The sequence below is a fragment of the Canis lupus genome, chromosome 3 (assembly GCF_048164855.1).
Source record: "Canis lupus baileyi chromosome 3, mCanLup2.hap1, whole genome shotgun sequence".
In the NCBI taxonomy this organism is placed as follows: domain Eukaryota; kingdom Metazoa; phylum Chordata; class Mammalia; order Carnivora; family Canidae; genus Canis; species Canis lupus.
The window spans coordinates 8,297,622-8,321,017 of record NC_132840.1 but is presented as its reverse complement, the minus strand read 5'-3'; the positions used below and the strand labels follow the sequence as shown (position 1 = coordinate 8,321,017).

The window sequence follows — 23,396 nt, the reverse complement described above, 5'->3', positions numbered from 1 at the left end:
TTCCCACAGTCCCACGTTAGCAATTGTTTATCTTCTTGCTGGCCTTTTCCACACTGCTGCCAAATGGCCCTCTGACTATTTGAGTTTTACCTTCTAGGATACAGCTGCCACCTAGGAGTTTATAAATCCCTAGGGCAGCTCCCTCCTTACTCTTACACTAAGCAGTGAAGAGAATCATAAATGATGGTCAAGACTGCTAAACAACTAAAGAGGTGAAATTTCATGTGGCTGTTTTTGTTTCTTACTTGAAAAGTTCTCTGAATTTTGACAACTGAGGAAGCGAGACCATAACCTTCACATGACCCCTTGCCCCTCACGCCTGATAATTCCTTTGTAATTGAAAAATGGGGTAATTTCTGGGTCAGCCCAGGCTTCAAGAAAACATGACACATCAATCCCTTTGGCAATAAGAACCAAATGACTGTGTGATAAATACCTGCTTCTGCTCTGATCGCAGGAAAATGACTACATATTTCAAGATGTGGTTTAATAGATAAGTTACATAGAAGGAAGGTAAAGGTGAACCTAAAATGACCAGGGTTCATGAAAACATTCTGATCTGTATTTTCAGGGAAAGCATAGGATATAGACAAATTAACTCAACTGAAAAAATATTGTTAAAAGCACATTATGCAATAAAACGGAGACAGTCAACTCTGTAAAATAACCATTTGTCTCTCCAAAAGACTTTCCCTGCAAAGCCAGAAATGTGTTCTAATCCCAACGGTGTTGACTTCACGATGATTCCTCAGCAAGGTATTCAGTGATTCTGCAGACCTCCAGCAGTAAAAGAAGCCTAGGTATAGTCTTACCTTACACAACACTCTTGCGTTGTAGGAAAGATAGTTTAACTTAAATGTCTTTGCTGACTGACTCTATCCCAAGAAACTGCTAAGCCAATCTCCACTTTAAAACTAACCTCAGCCTCATTCTCCTGGGCAGATAACAACCTACCTCCCAAAATACCCACAGCTACTTGGAAAACCACCTATTCCCTCAAACCTCTCAGGTATTTCTGCTGACAAAAAAACTGTAAAAAACACAACACCTCACATATTGTGTGACTCCATTTACATGAAATGCCCAGACAAGGCAAGGCAGAAGAGAGAAAGTAGATTTAGTGGTTACCTAGGGCTGTAGGAGACAGGGGGAATAGGGAGGGACTGCTAATGGATGCGGAATTTCTTACTGGAGCAATGAAAACTTTCTAAAATTGATTGTGGTAATGGGTATTCATTCTGTGAATATACTAAAACCACTGTATCATACACCTTAAATGAATGAATTGTATGGTATGTGAGTTATATCCCCAAAAGTTATTAAAAACACTGTAAAAGCCATTTCAGATCTACTCTTTTAGGTTTCTAGAATAGAAGAAAAAGGGAGAAGATAATATAGCACATCTTATATAAAGGGAAATCCAGTGCAAAGTATCAGCTTCCTTTTGTACTCAAATCTGTTTTGGTTGCCCCTGTAGGGTGAGGAGGGTGGACAGAGAGAAAAGGATTTCTCACCTGAATGGGGAAAAATGTCAAGTATTTCTTTTTTCACAGAATCTGTCTTACATGTGTAAGAAAATATACTATACGGGACAGGACGCCTGGGTGGCTCAGTGGTTGGGCGTCTGCCTTTGGCTCAGGGCATGATCCTGGAGACCAGGGATTGAGTCCCACGTCGGGCTCCTGCATGGAGCCTGCTTCTCCCTCTGCCTATGTCTCTGCCTCTCCTTCTCTGTCTCTCTCATGAATAAATAAATAAAATCTTTAAAAAATATATACTATGTCTAAAATTCTAAGTTCTGTGTTAAGCCAGAAACTCTAGGCATTTATCCTAGCAAATACACTAGCACAGTAGAAAATTACTTATGTACAAAATCATCACTGTAGTACTACTGGTAAAGAAAAGACTGGAAACAAACATTCATCAATAGAGGACTGATTAAGTTGTGGTCAGTCATATAACAGGATGCAGTATCCATTAAAAAAATAAAAAAGCTTTTTAAGAACTATTATGGAATAAATTCTAAGATCTACTGTTAGATAAAAAGCAAAATGCAGAACAAAGTGCAGTGTATATAGAATTCAACCATTTCTGTACAAAAGGGAAACACACTCATAAAATATTTCTGGAAGGGGGCATCTGGGTGGCTTACTCAGTTAAGTGTCTGCCTTCAGCTCATGTCATGATCCCAGGATTCCCTGCTCAAAGTCTAAAGTCGGCCTCCCCTTCTTCCTCTGCCTGCCACTCCTCCGGCTTGTTCTTGTTCACTCTATGTCAAATAAATTTTTTTTTAATTTTTATTTATTTATGATAGTTACAGAGAGAGAGAGAGGCAGAGACACAGGCAGAGGGAGAAGCAGGCTCCATGCACCGGGAGCCCGATGTGGGATTCGATCCTGGGTCTCCAGGATCGCGCCCTGGGCCAAAGGCAGGCGCCAAACCGCTGCGCCACCCAGGGATCCCTGTCAAATAAATTAATACAATCTTTCTAAAAATTTTCTGGAAGGATACAAGAGAAACTCGTGATTTTGGTTGTTTCTGGGGAGGGAAATGGGAAAGATATGAGAGAAGAAGAGAGTTTTTATTCTGTATCTTTTTGTACCTTTTGAACTTTGAACCATGTAATGTGATATCTATCAAATATAAATTTAAGAAATATAAGTTAAAAAGGTCTGTGATAAGGGGCATGGTCTTTTAAACTAAAAAAGCCTCTTTTAGAGGCAAGAGTAAAAAGAATTTGTAATCAACTGTTGTAGAATGACCACAAATGTTTGTCTTCTCTTCCTCCTGAAATCTTTCAAGATGTGTGGGTCTCCAGGATCATGCCCCGGGCTGTAGGCGGCGCCAAACCGCTGCGCCACTGGCGCTGCCCAATAAAATCTTTAAAAGGAAAAAAAAAAGACATTGCCCACTTCAGATTTTCCCACTGGTGCCCCAGAAAACCAACCATGGCATCTTCCATGAGGAGCTTGTTTTCTGACCATTAACAGATACAGTGAATCTTTTCAGAGGGTTTTCAACAGTTCCATGGAACACTTTTCCATGCAAGAATTCATGGACAAGAAGTTGCCGGGTATAAATAGCAAGGATTGCTGATAGACAATCAGAAATTAAGATTCTAAGCATGGGTGGAGGCGCAGATGACTTTAGATTTCAAGCAAGAATGCAATATTCCTCTGTTATCTTGTTAAATATATCACTGAAGTTCAGGGAGGGGAGAAAAGTTGTCTGGAAGAGGACATCCCCCTTTCATTGTTTTTAAACTTTTTGTAAGTTCCACTGTCAGGGATTCCAAATATACATCCCTCTGAATATGGGCATGATGCATTTAAAATATGGCTTATATGAAATCAAGATATTACAACCACAAAAATATATGACAGTAAAATTAAATATTCAATGTAGCCCCTCCCCCAAAAAAAGGAAAAAAGGAAAAAGAGAGAAATATGTGTGAGCATTTTATTTATAAATAAGAAAGTAACCGCTAGAAGAAACTACTTAAAAAGGGGTAGGAAAGGAATGGTTATCTCTGGGGACTGGAACTGTGAAGGGGAAGAGGCAGGGCAGCGGATAAGCTTTTTGACTCATTACAAACTACGCTCAAAGTAATTAATAAAAGTAAGTTTGTTTTAAAAACTAGATAGAAGATAAAAGGCATGTTAAACCTATAGAGGAAATTCAGTGGAAGAACAATGATGGGTTAGAGAAGAGGTCAGGCATAGGAAAAATTTCCCTCTGATTACAAAAAGATCATCACTGATCTATGCCTGTCCTCTCTTGCAGCTCTATGACACAAAGATACAAACAGCAAAAACTTGACAAAAAGGGAAATATCCCTCCTTTAGCAGGGTGCTTCGGCTGTTACATCTGAGACCTCTCATTATGATGAAAGCCAACAATAATTTCAGCTCCAAGAATTCAGGAAGTTGCACAAACTGGGGAAGTTGGTTATTAAATCAAGGAAGTGTGAGGAATTCAACTGGATGGCTGGTCTGTCTTTGTAATTAGAGTAAATGACAGCGTCTAGATGCCAAATTATTGTTAAGTTTCTCTACAGCTCCAAAGCTATGCTAAGTGTGGGCAAGCCCCAACAAATTTATAAAGACTCTGTGTGAGTGAGTGTTAACCAGGCCTGAAGAAAAAACAGGGTTAGAATAATAAACTGGCACAGTTAACAGCTAAAGCTTTGTAAGAACCATACCTAGAGTCCATCTCTCTCTCTCTCTCTCTTTTTTTTTTTGAGTCCATCTCTTTAAGTCAGGACCCAAGTCATATATTCGAGGGGCACCTGGATGGTGTGGTCAGTTAAAGTGTCCGACTCTTGGTTTTGGCTCAGGTTCATGATCTCAGGGCTGTGGGATCGCACATCGGGCTCGGTGCAGAGTCTGCTTAAGACTCCTTCGCCCTCTCTCCTCTAATCCCCATGTTCCCTCTCTCTCTTGCAAATAAATAATCTTTAAAAAATAATAATAATATATCCAGACACTAAAACAAGGACAATCTATTTACTTAAATTGTTTTCTTCTTCCCGTTTTGGAGGGGAAATATGAAAAGGAATGAATAATCTACATTTGCTCCTAGTTAACTCCACTTGTTGGAAGTGCTTTGGATCACAAAATGTTATTACAATAAACAAAACCTAACAGCAAAGACAGTAACATTTAACATTTGCTGAATGTTTTCAACATGCCAGGGCATTCTGAGCTCTTTTACATGCATTCAGCCATTTAATGCTCCCAACAAACCTTTGAAGTTAGGTATTATTGTTAATATTCCTAATTTTACAAACGGAGAAGTTGAAAAACAGATGGGTGAAAAATATGATCCAAGATATCTGGCACACAGCAGAGCAGAATTGCAAACCTGCAATCGGCTACACTGTGGCCACCCGGGCAGCAATGCCAAGGACAAAGTAACTCTTCGAATAACAGTAGCTTTGCAGATCTTAACTCCAAAGATAGCAAACCTTAAATTTTCAAGTATATGTTCTCAGCCTCACTCCATAAACTTTACTTTTGATTGAACTCCAAGGTCAGAGGGAGGAGAGCTGCTCTGCACATCGCATCCCTAAGAGATAGGCCAGAATTCTTTACTGGGTCTAGCTGGGCTTTGTAGGGACCACTTCATTCCTACTCGATATCTTTATTTAGCATTTCACAAAAGGAGATGAGTGATGCTAATGAAATTCACAAATGAGTCTGCCTTGAGATGTTGCTGACATTAGTGGTAACAGAGGAGCCATACAGAAGGAAATTGAGAACTTGAATTTTCACGAGTTTCAGTGTTTAACAAATGATCCTCAAACACCTCCACTCTATTTGATACTGCAAGCCCCCTAAATCTCTGGTTCTACTACCCTCCCCAAATAAACAAAATCCAAAACAGCCCCCAAAAGCTTAGAATCCACCTTCTCAGGACTGCCTGTCTCAAATACCAGTGCGTGATAGAGACGAAGGGGCAAGGAAGAATGCTGAGGAAAATGGAGCCTCGAGACTGCCGCCACCATCACAGGTTCTGTTGTATGTGCAGAAATTCGAACAAGGCTGCCTGGATGCAGAAGTGAGGAAGGAAGAATGGGAAGACAGCATTTACCTCTGCTTTCAGGGTAATCGCTGCCCTACACATTCAAAGAAACCCACATTTCAGTTGTTCCAGGGTTAGAAATAAAGGAGCAGGATGTCATTCATTTAATTCTATTTATGTAGCTTTCCAAGAGTCAAAGAGGACATCAACATTCTCTTCATGATATCAAAACATTTACTGGTAAAAAGAAAAGAGGGACTTCTGATTTCCCATAAAATAGGGAGTGGTTCTCTTTTAGCTGAATCTTGGTAAGAAAATAAAACTCTTTACATCTCCTAAAGATCCCAAGATGGGTGGTCCTGGTAGGAGGAGTACTACCTAATCTGCAGACTCATTTTTTCCAAAGTTTCCTACTGGCATTTCACCTCAAGCATACCCAAAAAGAAGCTGCAGAATCAGCAGAGCTGACTGATGTGTCAGGCTCTCATTCGTTATGAAGGAGCCAAAGCCTCCCCGGGGAGTTGTCACCTGGCCTGAAGCTCGAACAAGACAGGGCTGATCTTTCACGTTCTCTAGTGTCTCAGGGCTAGGAGACCTGCTCTGTGCTTTGGGCACCAAGCAGTGACACAGACAAGACACAGACTTCAATGAAATGCTCCTTTTTTTCCCCCGAGTTAAGCCTAGCACGAATCCTGATGATATGATTAAGCAAATCTCTGTGATAGGCACTCCAGGCTAGGACTTGCTTAGAAAGTGACTGTTGTTAAATCAGTAACTGTGATGTGTAGGACTTAAACTATAGTTTCATACGGAAACCGGGCAGAGCTAGTATAAGTTTCACCCAAAGGGCCTGTTTTCCCCTGATAAAGGCACATATATCCACATACACTCTGCCGATAAACCTAGCCATGGACCCTCTAGGAGTCCACACAGCCCTCAGGTTAAAATCCCTGTGCTAAGTAGGGCACCCATAAATAGAGGGGAAAAGAGAAACCTTTAAAAAAACTTGCTTGCACAATCAAAAAGAACTTGACTGTTTTCTTCCCCCTGATAGTATAAATAATACATGGTCACTGTAAAAGATGCAAATACTAGAGAAAAGCTAAAGAAGAAAGTAAAATAAAAATCACCTTTGGGAGGTAGGAGAACATTGAAGAGTTAAGAGGAGAGACTCTCTAATATAATGAAGATGTTGTAAAATTGTGGTGATAGATGCCCAACTCTGTTAATATACTAACAAATATAGTTAATCTTACACTTAAAAAGTGCATATTGTATTGGTTTATGAATTATAACTCAGTTAAGTAGTTTTAAAAAAAAATCACCTGAAAACAATACAAACATTTTAGTGCCTTCTCATTCATACACCACTCCTTGAATCACACACACACACACACACACACACACACTCTCTCTCTCTCTCTCTCTCACACACACACACACACACACACACACACACAGTTTTCATTGTGGACAACTTCATTTTATTTTAACAGCTTTCTTTTTTAAAGCAGGATGGGAGGAGTTCATTGTCCCAGATGATACAGCTTTTATACTAGGTAATTTGAGGTGGTCCAATGATAACACTGAACACTTCAATAGTAAGTAGTGTTATTGCTTCTAATGGTTGAAACAGAAAGGATCTCTTTCAAATTTTACTTCAGTTAGGAGATGAGAGGTGGTCATGGAGGATACGACTCTTGATCTCAGGGTTGTGAGTTAGAGCCCCAAGTTGGGTGTAGAGATTACTCAAAAAACAAAACAAAACAAAACTTAAAAAAAAAAAAAGAGTAAAAACAAAACAAAACAAAACAAAACAAAACAAAACAAGAAAGCCAAACCCAAATTGGTTATATAAGATTATACAGAAGTACTCTGCAGCTATGGCATAAATCATAACATCTTTAAATAAAGGCAGGAAAACATCTTTAAATAAAGGCAATGGAAAGAATTCTTTCATGAATTTACTTATTAATAGAATGCATACTATGTGCCAGATACTGTTACTAAGTCATACAAATATAATAGAACAGTGCCTGTCTAGAGAAAGAGACAAATACAAGACTGTTGATATTGCAAGTTGGGGAATAATGAGAGCATAGGGAGGGAGGAGTCAAAAAAGGCTGTGGTGCAGGGGTAGGTGGGACTTTCTGGAGAAGGGATAAGTGAGCCATGCTACAATAGGCACCAGGCTCTGCAACTCAGAGCTAATTTTACTTTTTGGACATTCTATTTGTTTTTTTCCAAATCTGCTGCACCAGTTTTGGTTGTTTCCTATCCCTGAAGATATTTTCTTTTATTTATTTATTTATTTATTTATTTATTTATTTATTTATTTATTTATTTATTTATGATAGTCACAGAGAGAGAGAGAGAGAGAGAGAGAGGCAGAGACATAGGCAGAGGGAGAAGCAGGCTCCATGCACCGGGAGCCTGACGTGGGATTCGATCCCAGGTCTCCAGGATCGCGCCCTGGGCCAAAGGCAGGCGTTAAACCACTGTGCCACCCAGGGTTCCCCTGAAGATATTTTCAAGCTTGTCTTGCATTTCTTTGAATATACTACTATACCTGGCTACTTCATAATTTGTGTGTGACGATTCTAATATCTAAAATCTTCTGGGTGCTTTGGTAGCTCAGTTGCTTAAGCATCTGCCTTCAGCTTGTCATGATCCTGGGATCTTCGGATAGAGCCCCACATCAGGCTCCCTGCTCAGAAGGGAGTCTGCTTCTCCCTCTCCCTCTGCCCCTCTGCACCCCCTCTGCACCTTCTGCTTCTGCTTCTGCTTCTGCTCTCTCTCTCACTCTCAAATAAATAAATAAATAAATAAAATCTTTAAATAAATAAATAAAATAAAATCTTCTGGAATCTTGTTTCCTTGTGCATGGGCATTTTGTGACTATGTATTTGTTATTGTTCATAAAGAAATGTAAAGTAATTATTATGGGAGGAGAGAATGGAGAGTTGCTGCTTAATGGTTACAAAATTTGTGTTTAGGATGATGAAAATGTTTTAGAGGAACAACCCAGGTGGCTGAGTTGGTTAAGCATCTACTTTTGGTTTCCACTGGGGTCATGATCTTGGAGTTGGGGGGATCAAGCCCCACATCAGGCTCTGTGCTCAGCAGGGAGTCTGCTTGGCATTTTCTCTCTCCCTCTACTCCTTGCCCTGCTCATGTATGTGCATGTGCTCTCTCTCTCTCTCTCTCTTTCAAATAAACAAATAAACCCTAAAAAAAAAAAAGCTTTGTAAACAGCTATGACACAACATTGTGGATATATATGGTAAAAATGGCAAAATTTATGTTACATATATTACCACAATAAAAAATTTTATTACTAAAAAATTAAAAAATAAAAAGTAGAAATTGTTAGGGGGTTCTTTGGGTCTAGGATGAAGGTGCCTTCCTTCATAGGAGATACACTTTTGTTTCTACAAGATATCCATACATATTACCACTACAGAAACTTCAAACTCTAGGGGTGCCTGGGTGGCTCAATTGGTTAAGCAACTGACTCTTGATTTCTGCTCAAGGCAAGATCTCAGGGTCATGAGATTGAGCCCCATGGCAGGCTCTGCACTGGATGTGAAGCCTGCTTAAGATTTTCTCTCCTTCTCCCATTGCCCCTACCCCAACACCTCCCCACATTCTCTTTCTCAAAAAAAAAAAAAAAAAAAAAGAAATTTTAAACTCTAATTTCCTGCTTGAAAATTTTTTTTTCTCTGCTTGAAATTTCCTGAATCCCAATAATATAAATCTGCAGAGAAGGTGGTTCACTCAGTGATTATAACCTTTCAGGGACAGGTTTTCCTTCCTTACTTCCTCCTGCCCTGCTCAGTGCCAAGACAATGCCCTTTCACGCCCTTCTGATCCACCTGAAGGTGTATTTATTTGGGGTCTAAGCTTAAAGCTGGAGGTCTTCTATTAGAAGTTGGGTTTGGGCTTTCGTCTCTGCAACTCTCCTTCAAAGCCTAGAAACTGGGGATCCCTAGGTGGTTCAGCAGTTTGGCGCCTGCCTTTGGCCCAGGGCAGGATCCTGGAGTCCCGGGATCGAGTCCCATGTCGGGCTCCCAGCATGGAGCCTGCTTCTCCCTCCTCCTGTGTCTCTGCCTCTCTCCCTCTCTCTCTCCCTCTCTAAATATATATATATATATATACATATATATATATATATGTATATATATATATATAATGAATAAATAAATCTTTATTTAAAAAAAGCCTAGAAACTCACAGCTTAATTTCTTCAAATGCCCTCAGGGAAAGTGAAGGTTCTTACACTCAGTTTACCTTTCAGGATTCTGGCTTTTTCTTAAGATGTTGGTTTGGTGAGTCTCTGCTTTCTTGTTGGTTCTTTAATGCTTTTTAAATATTTTAAATATGTTACCCTATGGGATGCCTGGGTGGCTCAGTGGTTGAGTGTCTGCCTTTGGGTCAGGGCATGATCCCGGAGTCCTGGGATCAAGTCCCACATCGGGCTCCTTGCATGAAGCCTGCTTCTCTTCCCTCTGCCTGTGTCTCTGCACCTCCCCCCCGCCCCGTGTGTATCTCTGATGAATAAATAATATTAAAATAAATAAATAATAAATAAATGTTACCCTACACAATGATTGTTTTCAGCAGAGCTGTCTCATCATTACCAGAAATGGAAGACAGAAATATACTTTCTTCTAGGTTTTGCCTGGTTTGAATATAAGACTTAATGTCTTAATTCACCTGACAAATATGGTACATGTTGAGGTTTCTTTGTTATTTGTAATGGTCAGCATATATTTTTCACTTATAAATTCTGTTATCCTAAAAAAGCATCTTCACTCCTGAGCCCCTCCTTTAAACTGCTGTCTCACTGTGCTAACCTTGAGGTTATTTTCATATTTTACAATTTTTGGCCCACTGACCTAACTGATCCTTTCAGCAACCTAGTAAGTGTTATATGTCACAGTTCCTAAAACATACTGCTGAAAGATCAAGCATGCTGTGCCACTAGAGAATCACAGTTAAGAGCAAAGCAGGGTGGCTCCATGAGCTGTCATTTTCCTTGTATGTCCTTGTTATGAATAGCATCTGGATAGACACATCCATATGAAATTTTGCTGCTAATTTAACCATTTGACTGTTGAATTGCAAGATAAGAAATAATGAACATGTTCAATTTTATCTGGTTAGTATTCTCTGACTTAATAATTTTGCAAACTGAATCTCTTTATAAACTAAATATAGAAAAAATATTATTATGGTCTGGTTTCCAAGCAACCATTTCATTAAGAAAAGCTTCACTTGGGAAAAACATCTGTTTGTCAGTAAGGTTTTGCTGTCATCATACAATTTCACGATGAAAAAGCCATGGTCACCCTGTGCCTTGGTAATCCCTAGTTGTGAAAAGGTCAACAGGGGGTACTACAACAGAGAGAGCCATCTGTTTCAATCTGCACTAGTCCGTGAGCCTTGTTATCATGAAACAACTCAGTTTTCCTAAACAGCCACATAATTTAAAAACATTACCTTCTGATTATAAAAGCAATAAATGTTCATACTTATAAAATGTGAAAAATGTAAAAGGGCATGAAGAAGAAAATAAAAATCATTTGGGTTTTTGACACCTTCTTATTGGATCTCATTTCAAAAATAGATTCCACTGCTAAAAAAATTATTTGAAAACCACTGACCACAATTCACTTCATATGGTTTTACCTTTTTCATCTGTAATTAGGATGTTTTTCATAATGGTTAAGGGCTGTGTGTTGAAACTGACTTTGGAGATTGGTAGAGATAGAGATTTGCTGTTGTTTTACAAGCAACAGAATCTTGTTTTCACATGATATCTTTAAAGGAGACTCAACAAAAGGGAAAAAAGCAGAGCCCTCTAGTTAGAGTGGGGTTGACTGGTGGTCTGAGTCCACACAGCCTACCCTCTTTTTCACTGATCCTAGGGTCCTTTTTTTAAAAAAAAAAAAAAAAAAAAAAAGATTTTTATTTATTTATTCATGAGAGACACACAAAGAGAGGCAGAGACATAGGCAGACGGAGAAGCAGGCTCCCTGCAGAGAGCCCGATGTAAGACTTGATCCTGGGGCATGGATCACGTCCTGAGCCAAAGGCAGACACCAACACCACTGAGCCACCCAGGTGCCCTGACCCTAGGGTCCTATACAATATAGGCATTCATGTGGTCCTGACTGTGTGCAGGCTCCTCCGAGCCACAACACTGCACCTTTGCTGTCCCCTCAGTCTGGGGAATTCTTCCCTTCCTTCTTTGTTAGATTCATACATATTAATCTGCCAGATCTCAGCTTATGGGTCACTTGATCCTTCCCCTCTCTATCAGGAAAATGTTCCTAAAACAGGATCTCATACCACTGTGTACTCTTTCTCTATAGCACCTGTCAAAGTCACATTTCACATTTGTTCATGTGATTACTGGGTTACTACTTGCCTCCCACCATCTCCTCCCCTCCATCAAATGTAAATTCCATAAAGGCAGGGAATGACTTTTTCTTAGCAACATACTGAACACGGTGCCCACAGGAGATGCTTGATAAATCTTTAGGGATGAATGAATAAACATTTTAAGCCATTAAGAAAAAAAGTCAATCGCCAAAGATATTTTATAATTCTTTCTGCCCTTATCTAAAGCAAGGTTACCAATAATGGAAAATAAAAGTTGGACATCAAGTGCAAACCTGCTTCCAAAAACAGACTTCCCCTAAGAAAGAAAACTTTAGCAATCATGCCCTGGCAGGTGGACAGGAGGGATGACCTAATTAGGTCTTTGGTAGCTCAATGCCTGTGATCCATTCCCTGAGGCTCAATTCATCCCCAATCTTCCAACTTCTTCAGGGACATGAGAGACACCACAATGTCACGAAACCAAGCACAAAGATCTAATGTAAGAATCTAATGATGAGTTGCCAAAACTGTATGGACACCATTTAAGTGCACTTTTCCCAAGTGCACTGCCCAAGATCTTGACATGACTGAAGAAGGAGAAAATGATGCTTCAATTAGTTAAAAATGTTAAACTTATGACTCAGCAACAAAAGGAACTATGTCAGGGTTAATAAAAAATATAATTGGGCTTATTAAGTGTGTGAACAGTTTCAAGGATCATCTTAATCACTTCTGGTGAGATTAGGAATTTTAATTTATATTTGGAATAAAGGGGCCCACAGGCTGCTTGCTGTTTAGTTTCAGAAAGAAAAGCAAGGACAGGGCACCCCTTTCGCCGCTACCTCAGAGCAGTTCCAGAACAGATGGATTCCTTCAGATAGTCAAGCTAATATCATACTTAAGCATAAGTCTAAGGAGGAACTTGCTATTTTACTTATGAGTTCTCTCACTAGTTTATCTTCCTGAACTCACCTTCAAATTCCAACTTTGCTAACTACAGGGTGGCTCCCAAGCAAAATTTCAATAGCTATTCTGTAGAGAAGGTACTTACACCTTCTTAATGGCTGGTGAAGTAGACATTGAAAACAACTGAGTATCCCACTGTATCTCTTATGACTGCAGGTTGACATGAATAGGAGGTAAAGGAGCCCTGGAAACCAAGAAATTAAGAAGTATTTACATGCTTAGCTGAAAATGTCAAAAGCCACTGGTTCCAGGGTTTGATTCACTGTGAGAGCAAGGTCATGATAATTTAAGAATGGTGAGAAAATGGAATGGAGAGAGGAGGGAAATACAGAGGTAGAACTTGGCTCTGGAGTTGATTCCAGTCTCCATCTCTCACTGGTTGTCGTTTTACAGGTAATAGCTTGGAACTTCAATTTCTCTGTCTGAAAAACGGGGAGATGAAGATATGACTCTCACAGTGTGGTGAAGAGTAAATGAGATTATATAAGCTACATCTGATATGTACTGGCACTCAATAAATCTGGGGTGAAAATAAGAACAAAGGAAGTGTAAGTAATAACTATAACAAGCATGATAATAGCATGACAATCCAGGAAGCCCATCACCAAGACATTACTGGCAGGCTGGCAACAATGGCAAGCCTTTAAAGACTCCCTAGAACCCAAACAGAACAGCTTGGATGCCTTGCTTTGGCATTCCAACAGCTTCTGCACTCCAGTCCAATCCCACTCCTCCCTTCCATGCTCATTTTGTTCCACTAACAACTTGAAGGGCTTATCTTCCTCTACACTTGCCCTATTCTTGCTCATTCTTCTGCCTCTGCTTTTCTTTCAATCTTGACTCCCTCACTGTAGCTCCACACATCTCAATACTGTCTGTCCACCCCTCAGAGTCCTAGGGGCTCCATGAAAAACTACTGTCCTGAATTTTTTAAGTTTATTATTGTATTTTTTTTTTAAGATTCTATTTATTCATTCATGAGAGACACACAGAGAGAGAGAGGCAGAAACACACACAGAGGGAGAAGCAGGCTCCACACAGGGAGCCCGATGTGGGACTCGATCCCAGGTCTCAGGATCACACCTTGGACTGAAGGCAGCGCTAAAATGCTGAGCCACCCAGGCTGCTCAGTTTATTACTGTATTTTTAGAATTGCAGAATTCAGTGGTTTTTTAGTATATTGACAAGGTTGTGCAATAATCACCAATATCTAATTTCAGAACATTTTCATCACTCATATCTATTATCAGCCACTCCCACCACAACCCTCTCCTCCCATCCTCTGGCAACACTACTTTACTTTCTATCTCTGTGGGTTTGCCTATTCTGGACATTTCACATAAATGGAATCATACGATATGTGGCCTTTTGTGTCTGGCTTCCTTCACTTACCATGTTTTCAAAGTTCATCCATTTTGTAGAATGAATCAGTACTTTATTCCTTTTTATTGCTAAATAATATTTCATGGTGTAAGATATACCACATTTTATTTATCCATTCATCAGGTGATGAATATTTAGGCTGTCTTTACTTTTTGGCTATTATGAATAATGCTGCTATGAGCATTCATATATAAGCTTTTGTATGGACATGTGTTTTCATTTCTCTTGGGTATGTATCTCGAAGTGGAATTGGTGGGTCATATGGTAACTATGTTTGACTTTTTGAGAGCTGCCAGACTGCTATCCAGAGCAGCTGCACTATTTTACAGTTTCCACCAGCAGTGTATGAGGTTTCCGTTTCTCCAGAGCCTCATCATTCATATCATTTTAAAGTACGTTATTTTTAAATGTCACTTATTGTAATCAGAAAGGCAACAAATACCAAAAGTTCTGTATAGAAAGCTATGCATTTACCTGACCCACAATCTCTGCTGATACATTGCTGAAACAATCATGATCATCAGCAGGAAGAAAGGCAGGCAGTGTGAGTCACACACTCAGATTCCACTAATGGAAGATGAATTTCAAAGATACACATAAAGATTGCTTAAAAAATAATACCGCACACATTGCCAAATGAATAACCCCCCCAACACAAACACACCACACTCATATACACAAATCAAGCAAACATGAGATCAGCATATTATTAAGTTATAGAAAGGGTTGATTTATAGTGAAACCGTTTCCCACTGGCAAGCCTAGTTCTCCTATATGTAAGACCACCTAGGAACTCAGCCCTTGTGCCTGAGAACAAGAACAATGTGTGCACTAGGATTAATTATTTTTCCCTATTGCAGGAGCATCCTCTTCAGAACCAGAGAGAGTTAAGACTCAAATTCTGATGCTAACAGTATCGACATTACTCTGGGCTGGTTTCTTAATGGTTTTGAGCCTCAGTTCCTTCATCTGTACATAGGGCTAATACCTAACTTGCAAGGTTGCTGTGACTGGCACAGTACAGGCCCTTAGTAAGTAGTAACTTCTATAATATTTACTGCCATTTCTCTTACATGGCAATTATCCACGACAATCTTGGGCAGTGAAAATAACTAACCTCGAAGTCGCCAGTTCATCTTCTTTTACTTACAGGTAAAAGTACTAAACTACTAAATACTCTGATGCAAATCTGAATGTTTCAATTTTCAGTTAATAGAGAAAACTACTGGATAGATATTTGAAAAATAAGGCTAATGTAAGACTCAAGTGTTCTGGACTTTAAAATGCAATCTATAACTGGAGGGAGAGAGAGAAGGCTATATATATATATATATATATATATATATATATATATATATATATATCACTAGGGCTGCAGTAAGAGAAGGTAAAGTGGAAAAAAAAAGAGAGAAGGTACAGTGAACTGGGATTCCCAAAAAAATGGGTCTCCACCACCCTCCCAACTTCTGTGACTGTAGGAAAGTCAATTATTCATTTATAAAAGGATTATCATATCTGCTTTTATTATATTTTGGGATTGTTTAGAGTCAAAACTTTCTAGATAATTAGGAATTATTCAATTTTAATAAATATTACTGATAATCATATGTTTTTAATCTTAAACGCACAACAATCGAGTCAATTTCTACCATAATTTGGAAAGTTCTAAAGAAGTAATCAAGTGTATTGGAGAGAAAAAAAGATTTGGAAGCCATGAACAAGGTTCAAGTTGGTTGCTACTGTCCTATTAGAAGAAAGACTTCCATTATCTAAGTCTCAGAATGTTTAACTATGAAACGGGAATCTCTCTCTTCACATCGCAAAATTAACTCAAAATGGATCATGGACCTAAGTGTAATTGTGAAAACTATAAAATTCATGTAAGAAAATATGAAAGTAAATCTTCATTAGCCAGGGTTAGGCAGTGATTTCTTACATATGACACCAAAAGTGCAATCAATAATGAGAAATATTGGTTAGACTTTATTGAAAGTAAAAAGTTTTGTCCTTCAAATACATCATTATTAAGAGAAAAGACAATCCATGGAATGGCAGAAAATATCTGTAATTAACATACATAATAAAGAACCTGTTTCCAAAATATATAAAGAACTCTTACAACTCAATAAAAAGACAAAATATGTAAATTAAAAATGAGCAAAGAATCTAAACATTTTTCCAAAGAAGGTAAGGACGTGGCAAGGAGCTCAAGAAAAGATGCTCAACATCATCAGTCATTAGGGAAATGCAAATCAGAATCACAGTGAGATACCACTTCTCACCCACTAAGATGGCTGTAATAAAAAAGACAATAGTAAGTACTGGTGAGGATTTAGAAAAATTGGAATCCCCCTACATTGCTAATGGGAAAGTAAAATGGTACAGCCACGTTGGAAAACAGTTTGGCAGTTCCCCAAAAGGTTAAACAGTTACTATATGACTCAGCAATTCTAATCCTAGGCATAAACTCAGGAGAAATGAAAACATATGTCCAAAAACTTGTACATAAATGTTCACAATAGTGTTATTCATCATCGTAACTTAAAAGTAAAAACAACTCAAATATGACATCAACTTATGAATGGACAGACAAAATGTGGTTAATCTATACAGTGGGACATTATTCAGCCATAAAAAGGAATAAGTACCAATTCATGCTACAACATGGATGAACCTCAAGAACATTATACTAAGTGAAAGGAGCCAGACACAAGACCAAACATTGTATGACGCTATTTACAGGGAACATCTCAAATAGGCAAAATGTATAGAGACTAAAAGTAGTTTAGTGTTCCCAGGGGTAAGGAATAGTGGGAATGGAAATTCACTAATACTGGATATGGAGTTTCTTTTTGAGATGGTAAAAAAGTTATAAAATTAGATAGTAGTGATAGTTGCACAACTCTAAATATATTAAAACACAGAATTGAACATTTTAAATTGGGGAATTTAGGTATAAATTAAATCCCAAATAAAAAGTCTAAAAAATAGGGATAATCTTCTACCTCTAACTACTTCAACCATTTACCAAGATAGCAGATGTGAGAGACATTATTTTAAATGCACACCCGCTAATTAGGTAGTACAAAAACCAGGTCAGGACGTAAAAGTAATCTTCCCATTTCAAGGACATAAATGGAGATGATAAACTTCACAGCACTGCATTCTGAATTTCAGTGCCAGACCCAATTAGATGGTCCTTCAAGGGATAGAACTATTTCCAGCTAATGGTTTCTCAACTTACTTTATTTGAGGTAGAAATCTGAGAATGAGATAGGGAGTTCAGCTTCTGACAAGTTAAAACTTGTAATCCTGCTTAGTTTGAAACTCTGTAAAAACAATTTCACCTTCTATCCACCTTTCCCCCTTCCGGGCCTTTTGCCTTCCCACCCCTTGGCTCTTTTGCCAGAAATGAAAACTCTTCTCTGAAGAGAAAGAGGATAGGAGAGTTAGTAAGATCTGTTTGGGCACGTCAGGATGTCTAGGTTTTCCTTACTGCACACACATAAGTATACTTTCACCTCATATGCTTGGCTCAGAGCCTAGGGTTTTTTGGGGTTTTCTCTCTTTTTCAATGAGTCTGGTAGTTTTATCCAAGGATCCTTCTGACATTGATGGGGATCACTTGGATCCCTGAAATGCTTCTGTCTCTGGTGTTGCTTTCAAAATGTCTTTTAAATAATTGAAAGTGACTGAGAGGATACACGAGCAGATCCACAGTATAATAAATAACCTGACTATAATATCTTACTAGAAGAATACTTATTTATCATATTTGTTATTGAATATCTATTTCAAAACTGAAATGTGAAAAATATCTCAAACATCTGATATACATTATGGGACCCCCAAGGACATAGTTTAACTCCTATTTTGGAAAAGAGGACTTCTACTTTTTACTTTATATACTTCCTTCTCAAATTTTTTAGAACTATGAAAATGCATTAATTTGTGTAACAATAATAATGATATAATAAAGAATGAAAAAAATAATACAAAAGGAGTCTAAAAGGGAAAGACACTTAATGGCCATAATCTAAGATTAGGCCTTTTAATTATGAACTCTGATTTGTAACTGGAACACAGGAACTTGGTATATAATTCTCCGCCTGAAGAACTTGCTACTGAGTACCCACCCACTTGGGAGAAACCGCTGCAAGAACTAAATCAACCATCACTTTCTCAGTAGGACTAAGAGAGATGCAGGCTGTCTTTCATAAAACTAAAATTTAACTCACAAGGAATTTAGTTCTCAGATGGCTATGATGGACAGATAATATACACACCATAAATTCTTACATCAGGTATCAATAAGGAACTGTTGAATGAATTAATTTATTTAATTCCTCTCTTCTCTGCCGGTAGACTGCAAAGTTGATGAGAAATTACAAAATACAGCTTATCAAACAAATTAAGCAAAAGATATGCTGTAATTTTCACATGGAGATATTTAGACAGCCTAGAAAGGAAAATTTTAAACAGAGACACATGCACACATGCATGCACATACACACACACATACAACTAAATGCTACTCAAACCACAGCCAAACACCCATTCTACTGCAGAACATTTATAAGTAGGCTGGCCTTGTCTGACTGGGAGTCCAAAATGGCCTGGTTCTTGGCATGCTTTACGCCTGGGCAAAGGACACTGGCAATTCAGGTGGGAAAATCCAGCTCTTTCCTTTCATAATGGGAAATTCACCTAAGGCCTTGGCCTTTAAGTGCATGTTACAAACACCAAAACATCAATTAATTCAAACTTGTCCATTGTGGGGACCTGAGAACAGAAATTACACCTCTACCCCCCATGTTCTTCATTGCCAAATTAACTACTAACTGATTAGCACACCAATTAAAATTACTAAAAACAAACATAAAACCAACAGTTGTGATTTTTATAGTAGACCCTAGAGGCTAATGAGCTCAACGGGTTAATCAGCTAAGGAGCTTATTCCAAACAGTAATGTTGCCATAGGAGAATGACATACCACCTCTTCTCCAAAAACCGTCCTAAAAAAAAAAAAAATCAATAAGAAACATCTCCTTAGCATAACAGTATTAGAGTTTCTCGAGAAAAGTACCAGGCATTTGAGGTTCTTGCTTCACCAATTTATTTTGCTTCCATAAGTACCATTTATTGTCATGTGACTTCCTGAGCCCCAGGCATATCTTAATTCCAGGCCTCTGCCCATTCACCTGAAGGTAGTTACTTTCTTGAAACCTACTCTTGGGCACCTGGGTGGCTCAGTCAGTTAAGCGTCTGCTTTTGGTTCAGGTCATGATCTCACAATCCAGGGATCAAGTCCTATATCTAGCTCTAGGCTCATCAAAAGTTTGCTTCTCCCTCTGCCCCTTACCCTGCTTGTGTGCTCTCTTTTGGATGTGCTCTCTCTCTCAAATAGATAAAATTTAAAAACAGAACAAAACCCTACTCTTTCAGCTTCTGCTCTCAACTAGTTGTCCTTTTACCACTTTGGGTGGTCATTTTGTCTCCTTTGAGGAATTTTCTTTTTGCTTTTTAACCTGGGCATGACAAGTAACTGTTGAAGTGTTTTTAAGTATATAGTAGGTGCACGATAAATGTCTGCTGAATAAAGAATGAATTCCAAGGCTCTGGCCATTATCACTGTATGCTATCCCCTCTGCACTCTCTCTTAAGCTTTAACTGCCAGATCTGTTCAGAGCATACAAAAATTATACCAAGAAAGAAGTAGCCAATAAAGATCCAAGCATGCCTTGTGCTCACAGAGGACCTTGCCTTTTGCAGATAAACAGAACACATCAGTGTGAAGGACTGCTATTACTGGCTTTAATTCTTCACTTTTCCCTGCATTCATGCCCTTTGTTCTATGACCTGGCAGTCTGTCCCACTAAAGAAAAAGAGTCTATTTCTCTACTTCTTGACTTTTGGGCTCTGCCACATTGGCTTATTTCGGCCAACCGAATGAGACAGAAGTGATAAGATGCTAGTTTCAAACTTAGGCCTGAAGAAGCCTCTGGAGTTTATTCTTATTCTCTTACACTTCTGCCATCACCACAAAACACTCTAGTAGGCCACTGGGCTAGTGATGACCAGGAACAAGTGCAGCAGAGCTGCCACAGCCAGCCCACAGAGCTGCAGGGCAAAGCAGAACTGTCTAGCCAAACCCAGCCTGCATCAGCTCAATTCCATGGGTCTACAGATGCGTGAGTGATAATAAATGATTGGTGCTTGAAGTATTGAGGTTGAGGTAGTTTGTTACATAGCAATAACTACCTGATAGAACCTGCCTACTCAAACTTCAGACCTGAGAAGTAACATGTATCACCACATTATCTAGCAATCTAACAGTAGAAGCAGTAGTAATATAATGGTGATGATGATGATGATGATAACACTAAATTCATAACAACTAACCTTATTTGAACACTTACTGTGTGCTAAGTACTTTTTTTAAAAAAAGATTTTCTTTATTTCAGAGAGAGCATGTGAGAGCAGGAGGAGGGTAGAGGGAGAGGAAAAGAGAATATCAAGCAGACTCCATGCTGAGCGTGAAGTTCGACACTGGACTCAATCTCATGACTCTGAGGTCATAACATGAGCTGAAATCAAGAGTTGGACCAGAGTGCTCCTGCACTAGGCACTTTCAAGGTATTAACTCATTTAATTCTAATATTAACCTCTATAAAGTAGACTTTTTAAGATAGTTTCAGATTTACAGAATTATTCAGAACATAGCACAGAAAGTTCTCATATTTTCTACACCCAGTTGCCTCTATTATCAACTTTCACATTAGCATGGTACATTCGTCACAATTAATGAACTAAGAATGACATTTTACTATCAACTAAAGTCCATAATTTACTCAGATTATCTTTGTTTTTCCCAAATGCCTCTTTTCTGTTCCAGGATCTTATCTACCACATTACATTTTATCATCATATCTGCTTAAACTCTGACAGTTTTAACCCTTCCCCTCTTATAAAATTTTAATTTTTTTGGTAACAGTTTATTGAGATATAATTCACATATCATAAAAGTCGCCAATTTAAAGTATACAATTCAATGGTTCTTATAATATTGACAGAGTTATTCAATGATCACCACAATCAATTTTAGAATGTTTTCATCATCCCAAAAAGCAATCCTTACCCCAGCTATTAGCTCCCAATACTTTCCCCTTTCCCAACAGCCCTAGGCAACTTCTTTTTTTTTTTTTTTTTTTTTTTTAAATATTTTATTTATTTATGACAGATACAGAGAGAGAGAGAGAGAGAGGCAGAGACACAGGCAGAGGGAGAAGCAGGCTCCATGCACCGGGAGCCCGATGTGGGACTTGATCCCGGGTCTCCAGGATCGCGCCCTGGGCCAAAGGCAGGCACCAAACCGCTGCGCCACCCAGGGATCCCCCCTAGGCAACTTCTTACCTAGTTTCTGTCTCCATATATTTCCCCATTCTGCATATTTCATATAAAGGAACCATATAGGCAGCTCAGTGGTTGAGCATCTGCCTTTGTCTCAGGTTGTGATCCCAGGGTCCTGGGATCCAGCCTGCATCAGGCTCCCTGCATGGAGCCTGCTTCTCTCTTCTGCCTGTGTCTCTGCCTCTCTCTCTCTCTCTGTGTCTCTCATGAATAAATAAATAAAATCTTAAAAATAAATAAATACATACATACATACTAAGTAAATAAATAAAGGAACCATACAATTTGTGGTCTTTTGTGACTGGCTTCTTTCACTTATAATGTTTTCAAGGCTCATCCCTGCCATGACATGTTTCAGTATTTTATTTTTATAAAGACTAAGTAATAATCCACTGTATGTATAAAATACAGTTTGTTTATATTTGTGCTGTTTCCACCTTTTGGCTAATATGAACAGTGCAGCTATGAACATTCAGGTATATAAGTTTCTGCATGGACATATGCCTTCAATCTTTCTGAGTATTATACCAAGAAGTGGAATTGCTGCGTCAAGTGGTAACCCTAAGCTTATCTTTTTGATGAACTGTCAGGCTGTTTTCCAAAGTAGTTGTACCATTTTACATTTCTATTTAGCTCCCTTTTTACAGATAGGAAATTGAAGCCCAGAGAGATTAAGTAATTTGTCAAAACCCATACAGCTGAGCAGCAGAGGAATGGAGGTACACCCAGGTGGTCCATCCCAGAGTCCTAGCTCTTGACAATTACATTCTTTGGGTAGAGCCAAGAGAAGTTGTGAGATAACTGACTTTCTCATCATGTCTGATTCTCCTCCTTTAGGAAGGGTGCCTACTCTCTACATCCCTGTTTGTGATATTTCTCTGCAGATTTGGAATCCACAAATTAATGGAGACCGGGAGAACAGTAACAAAAAAATCACAAAAAAGAAATAAAATTATTGCGAAAAACATTTCGATGAAAAAATATTATATACTCAGATTTTTTTAGTTTAAAGGGAAAGCAAGGGTACATACTAGCAGTAGTCAAGTACATAAAAGGTTAAGGTAATGAGAGTTTATGTGTGAGACATTTTTTACCTCCTTGAGTGAGAAGAAATGGGTTGTGATCTATAGGATAATAAAGACCTCCTCATCATTATCAGACACTGAAATTCTATTGGAATCTTTAGGGAACCATCCAGGAATATTATTATTATGATGTAAATTGAGTCCTCACTAGGAGGCAGGAAGATGGACAAAATGACCAACAGTCTGATGGCTTGATGACTTTAGAGATTTTGTGCAAACACACATGCTACAATCTTTGGTTCACAGACTCAAAGTCCTTTAACCAGGACTAACTTACCCTGAATAGCAGACAGATATACGAAGGTATCTTCATGCTCCAAGTTCTCCAAGAATATCTGGAACCACAAAATAGAGCAGCGCTATGATTTGCAAAGAGCAAGCAGGAGACCCTTACAGCAGCCTCAAAAGAATAAATGCTTTTCTTCTTGTCTTAGCTAGACATTGGTCTGACTTCAGAATTTTGTAGAGAAAACAGTATATATGTTTGAAGTCCTATTTTTACAATAGCTAAAGGAGGGCAGCAAGTTAGGGGGAGATACTTCTTGAAGTGGCTAAGTATATACCAGAAGTAGGCATGGAAACCAAAATCTGGGGAAAAAATTCTGAACAGTTTCTCCACGTATACTACCCATGGTGGACAAC

General features: G+C 38.7%; 1 protein-coding gene across 5 annotated transcripts in view; it reads right to left on the bottom strand.

Moving 5' to 3' along the window:
- The window catches only part of TANGO6 (transport and golgi organization 6 homolog), a 198,627-nt gene that overhangs the window by 93,176 nt on the left and 82,055 nt on the right, over positions 1–23,396 (bottom strand). For all 5 annotated transcript variants that reach the window (XM_072816423.1, XM_072816433.1, XM_072816452.1 and 2 more), the window contains one exon: positions 23,032–23,089. In XM_072816423.1, the coding sequence (XP_072672524.1) occupies positions 23,032–23,089 (58 nt within the window). The remainder of the gene's footprint in view (positions 1–23,031; positions 23,090–23,396) is intronic.